This window comes from Morone saxatilis, unplaced genomic scaffold, assembly GCF_004916995.1.
Source record: "Morone saxatilis isolate NCDOM2014 unplaced genomic scaffold, NCSU_SB_2.0 Contig5, whole genome shotgun sequence".
Lineage (NCBI taxonomy): Eukaryota > Metazoa > Chordata > Actinopteri > Moronidae > Morone > Morone saxatilis.
In genome coordinates, this window is record NW_023340095.1 from 19178670 (window position 1) to 19192706 (window position 14037).

Consider the following 14037-nt stretch of genomic DNA (forward strand, 5'->3'; position numbering starts at 1 on the left):
CAGCTTGCACTTCTGCTGTTGCTTTTAATATGGACACATATACACAGATGATATAAACATGGGGGAACAACTCACTAATGGTAGTCTGTCCAAAGTGACTAATAGGTTTAATACATAATTTCTGTTGATTTCTAAAGAGAGAGAGAAAAAAGCAGAACAACAAAATGGGACCCACAGTGGAATGCAGTCCTTGAGCCATTACAGCCCATTAAATTGTTCATTTCTGTGTTTTTTTCAACTACATATTTTGATGTGCTCTCACTTAGATATTCTGAGCTTTGCTGTCAGTGTGCCTGTGTGGTGAGTCACCTAATGATTCCAGTGTGGGCTGCAAGGAGAAAAGGCCACTCAAGTCTATCCAAGTCTACTAGTGAAAGGCCATTTTGATTGGGACCCATTACAACTGTAGGAACAAGTGTTTCTACATTGCTATGACCATGCCTGGAGAATGTTAGAGGTATTGCAAAGGTATGATGAAGTCACACTTGACAATTGAAATGTCTATGTGGAAATCCGTAAAAACAGGAGGGATGAAAAGTACAAATTGTGAGGGCAGCCCACACAGAGAATGAGTTATTACCTGAGACAGGTGTCTCCTAGTTTTTTTCCACAGAACACGAGCTGACGTGCTGTCGTTTCACGCTCCGCAACCCACAGGGAGAGAAAAGCAAGGAGGAATAATTACTCACTGAAATGAGTACCATGTTATGGAGAACATGATCTAAACAAAGAAGTGGGGAAATGTCATTGGGAGATGAAAAATCAATTGCAAGTAATAAATGAGCACAGAGACAGTCTGAGGTTTTGCAATATGTAATGTATGTCTTGCATTAAAGTGTTGCTTATAATTAAAACTGGACTGAAATCTCAGTATAGCCCCAAGATTGCCTCAAATGTAAGTGATATAAGTATTTTCTGCTCACGGAGAGGAAATTACTTTTGATACATATATTTAAACAGCAATCACTCGAAATTGCTGAATTATTATGTTCCATACAAACCTAATTCTTTGTTTATCTTCCTTCTCAGTATTATACTTTGTTTCATCATCATTAAGCAGGAACAAGTTAAATCCTAAACCTGAAATTAGTCTGCTGCATGAGTCACCATCCTCTCCTCATGAGCAGTTAATCATGGTAACGCTACATGTTATTACTGCCATTGATGCTGGCACAGATGCACCCTCAATTTCCTATTGGATGTATCTTGGCACCAGTCAGACCCTGATTGGCTAGGTGTGTCGCGTGTCCGTCGGTGGAGTGTAGGAAGGACCCTGACACCCCCAAGTCACAGAGAATTACTGCCCAAGAAGCACCAGGAAAGATAAACTGTTGACAGACAGACACCCTCCCACACAAATAAACTTTCGCCTAGCAGACTAAGAGGGGCCGTTTTATATGTCAGAGTGATTGCCAAGTGGAGATTAATGGGGGCTGGTGGGTGGCAGTGACTCTGTAATATTCTGCTGAATTAAGTTGGAGAGACTTGAATCTAATTCTATTTTACAGCTATTGTGCGTTAGTTTCCATCTGTAAAACTAAATGATAAACCCAAAAGGAAATGTCCACACATATAATCTCATTCAGATTATCTGTGTGAGTCAGTGCTGAAAAATCTAATAATAACCACAAAGCAATAAAATAGTAACAAATGTGCAGTGGCTGTGGTCTAGATTCAATTAATGTGACAAAGATTCAAGAATCACTAATCACTGTAAAAACAGCTTTGGTTTTGATATATACTACTGTTTTTTTACTTTAATATGCTACAGTACAAGTGTCAGCACCCAGAGAGGTACACAGGTAGTACAAACAGCCAATAAGAAAACACCCATTACTTTACAAGATTATTTCTAACCTATATGTATCTGCACTGCAATAATATGGATACTATATGCTCTATTTTTTTGAATTACTTTATATTTGTACAGGGCTGCAGGTCTTACTGCCATAAGTGGAATTATAATTGGAATAGTATTGTCTAGATAACCAGCAGAAAGCACAGTCAGAGCCTCTCAAATTTTACAGTTCCAATGACAACAATTATACAGATGTCTCATTAAAAAAATGTTTATTTTTCCTCAAAACTGTATTGTGTCTGTGGTGCAGCTTTCTTTGAAGTACAAGTTCCATATTCTTCTTTTTCTTGAAGCTGTTCCCAAGTGTCCCTAAGACATATCGATAATGAGGAGAGACAGGGGACTTGCCTGTTGTTAATGACTGATGGATAGCCCTTGAAAAGGACACTGCGTTTACATGATGAACGAGTCAGGAGAATGATTGAATGTGACATACAAGGCCCCCTACTGCTAAATGCAATGGGAACAACATTCATAATAACTTGTCAACAGCCTTCATTTGCATCATATGATCCTTCCTGTTTTTCATATTGCTCACCACAGCTATGAGGATGATGAAAAATAGTGATGCTAGTCTGCCTGTGTGTGGTTCCTTTGAACGCTGAACAAGGTAATGCTCTCACTGAGTGATTGATAGGGAAGTTAGTATATCATCCTGAAATGTAACAACAAAGGTTGTATTGCTTAAAAAATATAATAAAACATGTGGTACCGCTTGCTTACCAGACCGCTTGCTTACCAGATCTACATTTATGCGTCTCAAGGGAAATATATAATATTTCCCATCCATAAAAACAGAATCATTTGGGAGTACAATGGGTCTGTTACAATAATTAGGAGTCATATGGGTCAAATGAATCCTATAACCCTAATCAATGTACTCTCTGGTAGTGAAATGCCATCATATCCATTTAAGATAACACTTATATCCGTCCTTGTGTTTATAGGGCAATTTGAAGCACTGGCATTTGGCATGCTTTTTCAGCATCGATAAACAGCACGCAGTGTGTTGTGTTTCCCTTCAGACCGTGGCTACTGTGACTGTGGGACATGTGAGTGTGATGAAGGTTGGTCCGGAGATGCCTGTCAGTTCCAGGAGGAGTGTAACCTGCCCAACAAGAAGAGCAAAGAGCTGTGCAAAAACCCACAGGGGGTGGTGTGCTCCAACAGAGGTACTTTGACCACACACACAGGAGCACACCTACTCACATACTCTCACACACACACACGTATACACACAGTGAGTCTTGTTGTACACAGTTTCAAAAAAGTACACTCAAGTGTTAACAAAAACCTGCATCAAACAAACGACCAGCATTGCATATTCACAGAAACGTACGCACAAAATATACACACAATAAGGATAATATAATTTTATTTATTATTGTCATTATTTAATATTTAGTTTTTAGTACACACATTCTTTATAAAAAAAATGTAACTAAAGTTGTAACTAAAGGCTTTAATTAATGACTTTTAATGAATGCTTTATAGACTAGTAATAAGCCAGTTATAAAAACAACTTTGAGGTTGTCCAGTTGTGAAATCGATTTGACTGGACAACCTCAAAGTTGTTTTATTAATGTAATTAATAAAAGTAATATAATTAAAACTTTTTGTATTTGTATTTATTTATTTAATAATGTATTTTATATTTTCTACTCCATGAGTATACGGTTTATTTGTTTAAGGTTGCATGAGTTTGTCCTTGTTAATAGCTTATTACTGACTAAACATTAATACAATAAATAATAAGCATAATAAAGCCAATAGTTGAAATTTATAAACCCGTTAGAGTTCAGTTCTTTCAGTCAAGGCAGATCTCTTTGCTCTCACACGTATCTATCAGTATAAACAATCTCTCTAATACAGGTACATTAATACATTCATGCATGAATAAGCATCATTGGGAGGACTGACATCTTGAGTTAACAATACTGTAAGTAAGTACTGGTAATTCAGTTTGGTCTTAAATCTCATAAGCCAGAGCTTATTTGATGCAAACAGTCCAAGTTTGTGTGTTTATGTCTGTGGGCACATGATTGAGACGCACACTGTGAGAGGTTGTTTTCCACATCTAGGCTCAACCTCCTCACTGGCCTGCAATACCCCCAGCTAAATGAAGGATAAAGCTGTATTTTTGTGTCCGCATGCCAGCGCGTGTGTGTGCATGTGTGTGTGTGTCTGTGAAAGCATATACTATACAGTATGTGGCCTGTTTAAGTGTGTAGAAATGTAAATTTATTCACAGCATGTAGCTGTCTAGCCTCCTTTCCTATAGTGCATCATTCAAAATGCCCCAGCACACAACCGCACACACATGCACAAACACACCTCCACCACCTTCAGTAGTCAGAGATCAGTCTAGTTTCGCACAGACGGTGCATCCAATACACATCTGCAAACAAGCTGGGTTCTAGGTCTCAAAATGCATTGCATAATAACATGCACACATCCTCCCGGCCATATACTGTAAACATACACACACAAACAACCTTGACCTTTTTTAACAATAAGCTTAAAATGTGTCTAAAGCTGGTGTCTTTATTAGGCACCTGCCACTGTGGTAGCTGCATGTGTGACAATGAGGACAACAGGGGTCTGGTGACGGGACGTTTCTGCGAGTGTGACGACAGCGAGTGTCTGGACGAGGACAACGGAGAGGTGTGTGGAGGTATGCCCTGCAGACCCTGTATCCCCCCCTCCCTCTTCACCTTAGTTTAACATATGGTTATTCAAGGACTGTCCATCCTTGTCACTCTGTCTTGGTTGACTTATTTCTTCTTAGCAGCTGTCATACCAACTGTAGTAGTAGTAGTTCTCTTTTTGAATGTATACCAGTATATTAAAGGAAAACTGCCATGATTTCTTTGTTTTCTTAGAGATTTAAAGAACACTGATGTCAGTTGACCATTTGCTTAATGTCTCCCCTGAACAGCAATTGTACAATCATAGCTTATCAACAGTAACTAGGTATAGCAATCCTGTCAAGTTCTCAATATGCAAAAACTGTGTGTTCCTAATGATATTGTAGCCATATATGCTTTTGGAAGTTGAGGGTAACATTAACTGCTCTCTGGCTCTTACTTGGTTTTGTTTAGGAAACATATTCGAAAAAAAAATGTTGTGTGCTGTAGTACAGTAAGCAACTGAACAAGGTTATGTTAAAACAAATTGCAATCTTACTAATCATCAGCAGTCATTTTCGCATTCATTCTGTTCACTGTAAACAGTAAATAAGTAAATAAAAACAGTAAATAAATAAAGAGTGATAAAGTAATAATGTTTCCTTACAAAATGTGAAAATACCATCAGAACAGTCGTGCTTTTGTGTTCAAACCCAACCTGTAAGACAACAAATAATCAAATGTCTTTTTGCTGTTGGTTCAACCATCAATGGAAAGACTGTAAATCAGCATGATGCCCTTTACACAATTTGAAATAAGTTCTCAATTTGACGTGACAAAACACATAAGCCTCATGTGTCCATAAAGGCTAATTGGAAATTAAAAGTAGTTAAAACTGTTATCTTTAGCTAACTGTATTTAACAGTGTTCTACACATCCCCACATACCCCACAGGTTGTACCAGTGCCTGCTTATCACTGTTAATTATCCATTCATAAGTTAATTTTGAAAAACTAATTCTGGATTCAGGCCTTTTGTAAGAAATACAGGTACTTTAATTTGTCTACCAAGTAGTCTAAAACATTTTGATACATCTTTTATGATTTGGGTTGGGGAAAAAACATTGTCAGCATTAATAGTAAGTATAAAGTTCTTTTAAATTCCTAAAAGCTGGACATCAACAAGAAGGAGGTAATGTAGAAATCTTTACTGCCGATCTGTAACACAGACAAAGGTGAACTCATCAGTTGTTGCATGTGCATTCTGATCTGCTTCCAGGCCATGGCCAGTGTTACTGTGGAAACTGTTACTGTGCTGCTGGTTGGCATGGAGACAAATGTGAATTCCAGTGTGACATCAGCCCATGGGAAAGCAAGCGGAGATGCACATCTCCAGATGGCAAAATCTGCAGCAACAGAGGTCTGTTTTCCGTCTGCGATCCCAATTGAAATTGTGATATTCTGATTATTGATTAAATTATAATAGAAGATTCTACATTTTTACTATGATTATGTGTTCATTGAATCTAAAATAATAAAAGAAATATGAAAAGACTAATATGGATGATGATAGCCATGATGCAGATATTTACTATCACTGATTCGCAATGCAGTAAAATATATACCCATAAGAGTCCACCTCATAATTCAATTTCAATTGAATTGTGTCGCTGGAAACAGGAAACAAACATTCTAAATAGGGTCAGGTTAATTTCCTATCTGTTATCTAGGGTCATTAAGAGGAGGAAAAGACACAGTCCCGGAAGTAGTGAAACACTGGTAAAGGGATGAATGGAACTGATAGTCCTTTAAATACATTTTTCATCTCTCATAGTTTGCATTATGTATGATAAGAGAACTCCAGTTCAGTGTGTCATCTGCTATCTTGACTACCATGGATAATAAAACAGTCCCCTTTGATATCCACCTTTGAAACTGGGAGTGTTAGAAGAGATGAAGACAAAGAAAAAAAGACAGAGAAATACAGAGAAGAATACAGTGAATAAAAATTCTTATGTTAATTCCACCAAAAGTCATCAGAGCTTGGCAGACAGGCAGTCAGAGAAATAGCTTCACTAACCTAGCTCAAGTGATCCTGAGGGATTTCAGTAAAGCTCTCTAAAATTAATTACAGTGGACTGGCTGAGGACTGGGGCTAAATGGTAGGCTACATGGACAGAGCCCCATGATTTATGGTTAAGTGCACAGCTGACACAGCATGAACAACCATCCACAGTGTTGTACATGGTCTCGTAGCCCATTGTACTCCTCTTTAGTATAGAAAAAAGTCAAATAAAGGCCTGAAAATCACAAAGAGTCACAGAGTCGCCAGAGATAAGAACAAGGGAAATATGACTAAAATTAAAATGGAGTCCATATCAGTTAAAGGACCAGTGTGTAGCATTGAAGTTTCAGATTGCAGCTAACTGAACACCGCTGGCGTCTGTATTTGACGGCCTGGGAATGAGAATGGGCAAAGACCTCTAGGCTGGAACAAGACACTAAGGTGGCTGCAAAACTAGCAAAAATGCAAAGGGCCCTGTCTACAGCCATCATTTGGTTTGTTTTGGGCTACTGTAGCAACATCAGTCTGTAGATAAAAACGTCTCAGTCTAAGCTAAGGAAAACACAACAATTCCTATATTCAGGTGATTATACACTAATGAAAACATACCTATAATTGTTGTATTCCATTTCTGCCAATAGATCATCCTAAATGTTACACACTGGACATTAAAAATCAACCTAAACGACCTAAACTGCTTGTTCTATTAGCTGGACTGCATTTTAAGATTCTTTTAGAAATAGCTTTTTAAATTCCTTTATTGATTTTTTTGATACATTGTTGGACTGTGGAAAACATGCAGGTTTTGTAGCTTTGATTTAGTTTCCTTACTCTCTGTTGAGCAACAACTTCTTCAATGAAAAGAGTAAACATAACAGCATGTAAAGGAAATCTCAAATCAATCTCAAATCAATCTCAAATCAGTAGTGGCTTGGAACTACTGGATGGAGCCTGAGCCTGGCTAACATTATTTAAAATCGATGCAATTTATTCCTATTCAAGGCGAGACAAATATGAAAAAGCTGCCTGTGTGACTCTAATGTTAACATTATACAAACTTTTACTTGATGTAATTGATGCATTTGTGAAAATGAAAAACACTTTCCAACATGCATTGCCAGCAAATTGTGTCCAATGCCAGTATTGTGGCCAATATATAAAGCTCAAATTGCTCAAAATATCTTAAATCCTGTATTTTGCCCTTTCCCCCAGTTTGGTAAAATGTGCGTAAAAATGTATTTGATCTTTTTTTAATTCTGTCTCATTCAAGTACTACACAATCTTCACAAGTCAGACAATTTGTTACTAATTATAATGGGGGACAATTCTCAGTTCCCATCTCTATATGACATGTAACCATTCTGCTCTGAATTAATCCTCCTTTACAGCATTGTGAAGATAATTCCTGGTGATTATAGGAGATGGATCAAGGACGATGATTACATAAAAGAGGGCTGATTTGTTTCATCATCCTGTATAGATGTAGAGATGTGAAGTGTTTTGTATGAAGCCGTAAAATATCTTCTCTCTCTGACTTTGCTCAACATTAAACCATTATCTCCTGCTCTGCTCACACTCTGAAATGAATGAGTGAATGATTTGACTGACAGTACACAACAGATTACTAGATTAGTCCGTTTCAACAAACTGCCTACCCCCTCCATCTGTTTGGTTCACCTAGCCTCCTCGGTTGAGCTAATAATACACTAACTGGCGTGCAGTCAAAATGATAACAGCCACATAATGCTGGAGGCTAAATACGTGCATCTATATATGATTTCTTGATCAAAACAATTTGAGTCGAAGATAATACGGTTGCATGAGGCACACAGAGGGAAAATATTTGCCTTTCATGCGGAGAGCGAGGTTGCTTTTTACTTGAATTTGCTCAAAAACTGTCTCTGAATACACCGAATATAAATGTATTCTAATGAAACCCTGATTTTATAGACTGTTTCTGAACAGAAGCATTTCTGAATAGTAACTAGTACTGGAGCTGTAATCTGCTCCGGTAAAGCTGGGCTGTGACATTTGTGGCAGACATAAAAGTGCACGGCTCTATAAATGCAGGGCTCCAGGGTTATGAGGTGGTGAGGGAGACCGAACCTAGGGCCAGGGGCCAGACACGCAGCAGCCACAGCCCACAGGCTTGCCAGCTGGCCTGGCTCCCCTGGGGTTCCCTGTGGTCTGTCACTGCTGATAAGAGAAAATGGGATTTCCACTGGCTGCTGCTCAGCTGATGCCCTAGCTAAGATGTAAAACAAATGAGAGAGACAGACAGACGGACAGACAGACAGACAGACAGATAAAAGAAGAAAAATGAGACAGAAGAAGAACTTGTATTTATCCTGTTGGTAGTAACCTCTATATCCGTCCCAACCCCTGTTTATAATGTCATAGACAATGAGTTGCACTTGCAATGTTTCATGTTATTTTTAATTGTCTGAAGAATACAGTGTAAATTAACAGTATGTGTTTGTGTGGTTGTGTGCTGCTGTGGCTGTCAGGGACCTGTGTGTGTGGGGAGTGTAACTGTTATGATGTAGATCCCTCTGGCGACTGGGGAGATATTCATGGAGACACCTGCGAGTGCGATGAAAGGAACTGTCATGCAACCTATGACCGATACACGGATGACTTTTGCTCAGGTCAGCATGCTGTTTTTGGATTTAGAAAAATACAAATATACTTCAGAGTCCTCTTTAAAATAGTAAAGAAGTAGTTGCTTTCTTGGTGAGGGTTACTGTAGATGAGAACATTGATAAATGAAAATATTACCAGTACCACTTATTGATCTTTAACTTTGAGTAACTGCAGGTCCTCACACTTACTGTAGCCAGCACCAACAACAGCTCCCCATCTGCTTCTAATACTCTGGCGCAGTTGAAAAAGTGAACTTTCAATATAACTTAACAATAAACTTTGGAGGGGTGGGAATGACCTTTTCACTGTTTCTCTAAGGAATTAATGAACAAAATATGATGGATGCTACCACTGTGCCTAGTACTACTAATAATTAATGTAGCAGAAAATGTATCTTGGCATTCTAGCATTTACACTGTTAACAATCCTTTGGTGCATACTTTCATGTATAGTTACAAGCACATTGACATCTTGTTTCATGTTTTATATCTCACCTTTTCCCACCAGTTTCTCTCTCCCTTTCTGTCCCTCAGACCAGACCAGATTTAATTAATGCTGGCCAGACAGTTAAAGCCTGTTTAGCCAATGTTTTAAGGGCACTTAATTCCCCCTCATCTTCTCACCTCTAGCATGTCCTGCATCTTGTTTATTTTATTACCCCCATTGCTCTCCTTTCTCTCTTTCTCTCTCTCTGTCTCTCCCTCACTCTCTCACACACTCAGTGCTGTTTTGCTGTTTTTTCCCCCTCTCAGTGCGGCTATTTGAATTTTCCTTGTGCAAAGCCTCCACTTTGTTTCACCTCTCTGCTTGATCCACCTCTTCCTCTTTCCTCTTGGCAGGTCACGGCCAGTGTAATTGCGGCAGGTGTGACTGCAAGGAGGGATGGGCCGGGAAGAAGTGTGAGCATCCTCTGTCCTGCTTGCTGTCTCTGGAGAGCAGTGTGAAGAAGTGTCGTGGAACGTCCAATTTGCCCTGCTTCGGACGAGGTACCTGATCTTCCCATTCGCTCCTGTTGCCATGGTTACTGCAGCAGGCCTGTACTCTGTCCTCACCTCTTGGTGTAAAATAGGCCATTTCCAGTGTTTCACATCTCTTAATCCATTCCCAGTGTTTTACATCTCTTAATCCATCCTTAAGAGGGCTTTAAAGACAAATCTGATAGCATCTTTAAACAAGCCCTGAACTGAAAACGTTATGTTATGCACATGAATGCATATGCAGGTTTGTGTTACTGCTTGTTAATGTGTGTTTGTGTTTTGTTCCGATATGCGTGTTTGTGCTCATACATATGTATATACGTGCACGTTTATGTGCCTGTGTGAGATTAAAGGTCACTGTTTGCCTGCAACAATGTGAGGCTGGAAGAGCTCTCTCAATAGAACAAGCTGTAGATCGATGTGTCTAGATTTATTACCGTGCACTGTATGCTTTATTAGTGTGCCTTCTGGACAGCGGGAGCTTGTTTTCTTGGAACTTCCAAATGTAAAATCTAATACTAATATTAGATTCAGATACTGAAGCAACACTGGAGAACCATCCAAGTACAGACATCCAGGTTGTGCTTTCATTGTTGGCCCAGTCACCCTGAAACCTGTTGATTGAGTAAATGAAAATGAGGTAACAGATACACTAAGAAAACAGACTATATTTTAGGGCTAGAAAACACTATAGTTTGTCTGCAATGTCTACATATTTACTCTACACAACAAAACTTCAATTCTACAAATCTCTGTAGAATTAAATAAAGAAGCAACAGTCAAGTACATGATATCGTCATCTCCCACCTTGTCCTTCCCACTTAAAGCAGTAAGCTCAGACAAAACAGCACACATATCTCTCAATTAAAATAATCAAAACTATTCTAACTTTGGCAGAAATGTGTGTGTTTATATAGGACCTTGTTGCTCAGAACATGATTGACAAAATAGGGCCTTTAAATGTTTTACTCTTGAATGAAAAGCTTGGATTAAAAGAGGCATGCTGAACAATCAATCAGACCATTAATGGCTCAACTACATCAAGTGATGGACAAACCATTAATTAAGATTACACCGCCACTACTACAAATACAGCCCAACGCTTCTTAGCCAAAGAGGGGAGAAACAAATTACTCACCTTTTGCAAAGCTGTTCTGATTAATCTTTACAGGCAGTGGATGTAAACACCCTTGGCCACGTATAGAATATACTGTATTAAATTGAAACATAAAAACGAATTGGGTGAGGTGAAATCACATTCTGAGTCTGGCCTTTATAGTCAGGTTTCAGTAAAGGTTTGGATATTGCTCCCTCAAAAGGAAGCAGATGGATAAATGTCCACAATTCAGAAGGGACAGAAAGAAAACTGGCTTTGGAGGACAACAAACTGTGCAAAGCTAAAGCCAACAATGAAACAGGACATGTAATATGCAACTTTGTTGATGTTCAGCCTGTGTGTGTAGCTAGTTTATCCAGGTGAAAAGCAGTGCCTTAGAAAAAATAAAATAAACCAGGGAAGTCTTATATATTATCTTATATATATTGCCTTGGATTTACATAAAAACTGATTTTGCTTGATAGATTAGAAGGAATGTTTCTAGAAACGTAGCAGGTTTTCTCAGCTTGAAAATCAGAAGTAAACAAAAGACAAAAAACAGCCTAGAAAAAGATCATCTACTGTACAACCTCCTTGAAATTACATCACGTCACAAATTAATTCCCCCATAGAACTGCTAGACAACAATAAGCAAAACCAAAATCATGGTATAGGTTTTCCAGATCAGATACTGTGCCTACGTTCAGAGTTAACAATGTACAATGGTCTCGTTACACTTGTTCTTAGACTGACTGACAACCGGCATTGTCCATAAGTACGCTATTGCCATTTGTTAATAAGATAAATAAGGTAGCTACACAGTGCACAAGTCTTCTGAGGTATCGCTTGTACTCGTATTTTACACTGATGCAGCAGCTTTAATCAATCAGCTACAGTGCTTCTGCCATTGTTCAGTGTAGCACTACTCCTAATGCTCTGAACATTGTTGTAGTTTTCTGGGGAATACCTAGCAGTGTCTTTGTACCTCAGGATGAGAGGACAATAAGAAAAGGTACAGTAAAGCCTGCTGTATTCTTTGATGATTCAGCTTAATAATGTAGGCGGCGGTGGGCGATTCTATAAGGAGCACAACCTGCTTGGTCTCAGGGATCTGCGGATTTATCAGGGGTTAATGTGAAGCATTGATTTCCTGTGTCATTTGACTGTGGAGGACGTCTCTGGGGAATCCACAGCCTTTTAGTCGTTCCTTTGTACGAAAGGATTTGCAGCCTGCAGCCTGCTGTATGTTATTATAGTGGCCATAGACGTCCCTCACACCCATGGAAGGAAAAGCTGCTGATTAGATCAGGCACCTGAAACGCATAGGGTGGGGCAGCCACCATGGAGACGGCTACATTAAAACGTCAACATCACCATAAGCCAATAATAGCATAATAACAGCAGTATGGTCAATGAAGCTTACGTACCTACTATATGATGCCTCAACCTCGGCTAAATGTACTCTACAAATAGAAGCAATTTGGTGTCTTTGAATACATCAGCTGTTCATTACATATTGTGTCTGTTCCATAACAGACTTTGGTTTTGACCGCCTCAAACCAATTCCACAACAACAGGGTTGAGCAGGCATAGTGGCCCCCGTCACATAATGAAACAGCAAAGATTAACTTGTGCAGGGAGAGTTAATTAGCTTTAATTCCTCCAGCAGTACCTTTAAATTATCTCCAATTGCTGCAACAAAATGGAACTTTAAATTACCCTGTGCAATAGAACAATTAATGGGATCCATAAATTGCTCCTTTTAAAAAATGCACTTTTTTTGGCATTTCCAAACATACTATTCACCGCCTCTGTTTAGATAGACAAGGGTGACTGTATATATACCTGAGTGTTTACGTGAGGTTTTATGTACTTATATACTGTCTTTTCCAGACGCCCATTTAGTTTAGTATTTTGGCTTTGATGGATATCAGAGGATATGAAGGGAAAGAAAAAGGAGCGAGAGGAGTGAAGGTCTATGGGAAACACAATGAAAGGAGACAGAAAGCAGGGTGGGAGAGTAAGAATGAAACTAAAGGAGACAGACGTAGAAAATCACTTAGGCATGGATGAATGCGGCTGGTACAGATGGCAGCTTGAGCGGAAAAGCCTTGAAATTTGAAACAGCAGCTTCAGAGCTTTTCTTCCTGAGGTGGAGGCAAGACGCTGGTGGATAGCACATTCTTTATACTGTGGTATTTCCTCAAGGAAACACCTGCTTTCAACATCTTTCTGCTGATTCTTGGAATTCCTTTCCCTACTTTCTCAAGTGTGGCCTGTAGTAGACTTAAACCACAGTATCCATGTAATTGTTAATATTTATTGGCACATAAACTCCTTTTGTATTACTGTACTCCAATACCTAACTGTTAAGGGGTAGTTCAGCAATTTGTTATTCTACTTCTGTACCATAAACTGGAAGGGGACAGATTATAAAACATGGTAAAAATTAAAACAGCACAGGCTGCTATATGTTGACTTTTAGTTTCTCACAGGGGTTAGAGGCCCATTAAAATGTCAGTGTTTTTTGCTTGGAAAATGTGACCCAAAATAAAGGGGTAGCCAATCGTTTTGAAGAGGGATCTGATCAAATCCTTGAGATTTGATTGGATTGCTTAAAGACGTGAATACAAAACTATACACAGCTGTAGAGATGAATAATTTTTCAAACACAAACCCTCAATGATATTTTTCTTCTTCTTTGATCTACTACAACCCTTGAGCTAATGGTTGAAAGCAGTTTTATACAGTATAATAGAAGGTGTTAGCTGG

The 14037-nt window shown here is 38.8% G+C and overlaps 1 protein-coding gene across 1 annotated transcript in view; it reads left to right on the plus strand.

Moving 5' to 3' along the window:
• itgbl1 (integrin, beta-like 1) overlaps positions 1-14037 on the plus strand; it is a 43055-nt gene that overhangs the window by 8824 nt on the left and 20194 nt on the right. The window contains exons 3-7 of the mRNA XM_035676623.1: positions 2884-3030; positions 4410-4532; positions 5764-5904; positions 9057-9197; positions 10032-10178. Of these exons, the coding sequence (XP_035532516.1) occupies positions 2884-3030; positions 4410-4532; positions 5764-5904; positions 9057-9197; positions 10032-10178 (699 nt within the window). The remainder of the gene's footprint in view (positions 1-2883; positions 3031-4409; positions 4533-5763; positions 5905-9056; positions 9198-10031; positions 10179-14037) is intronic.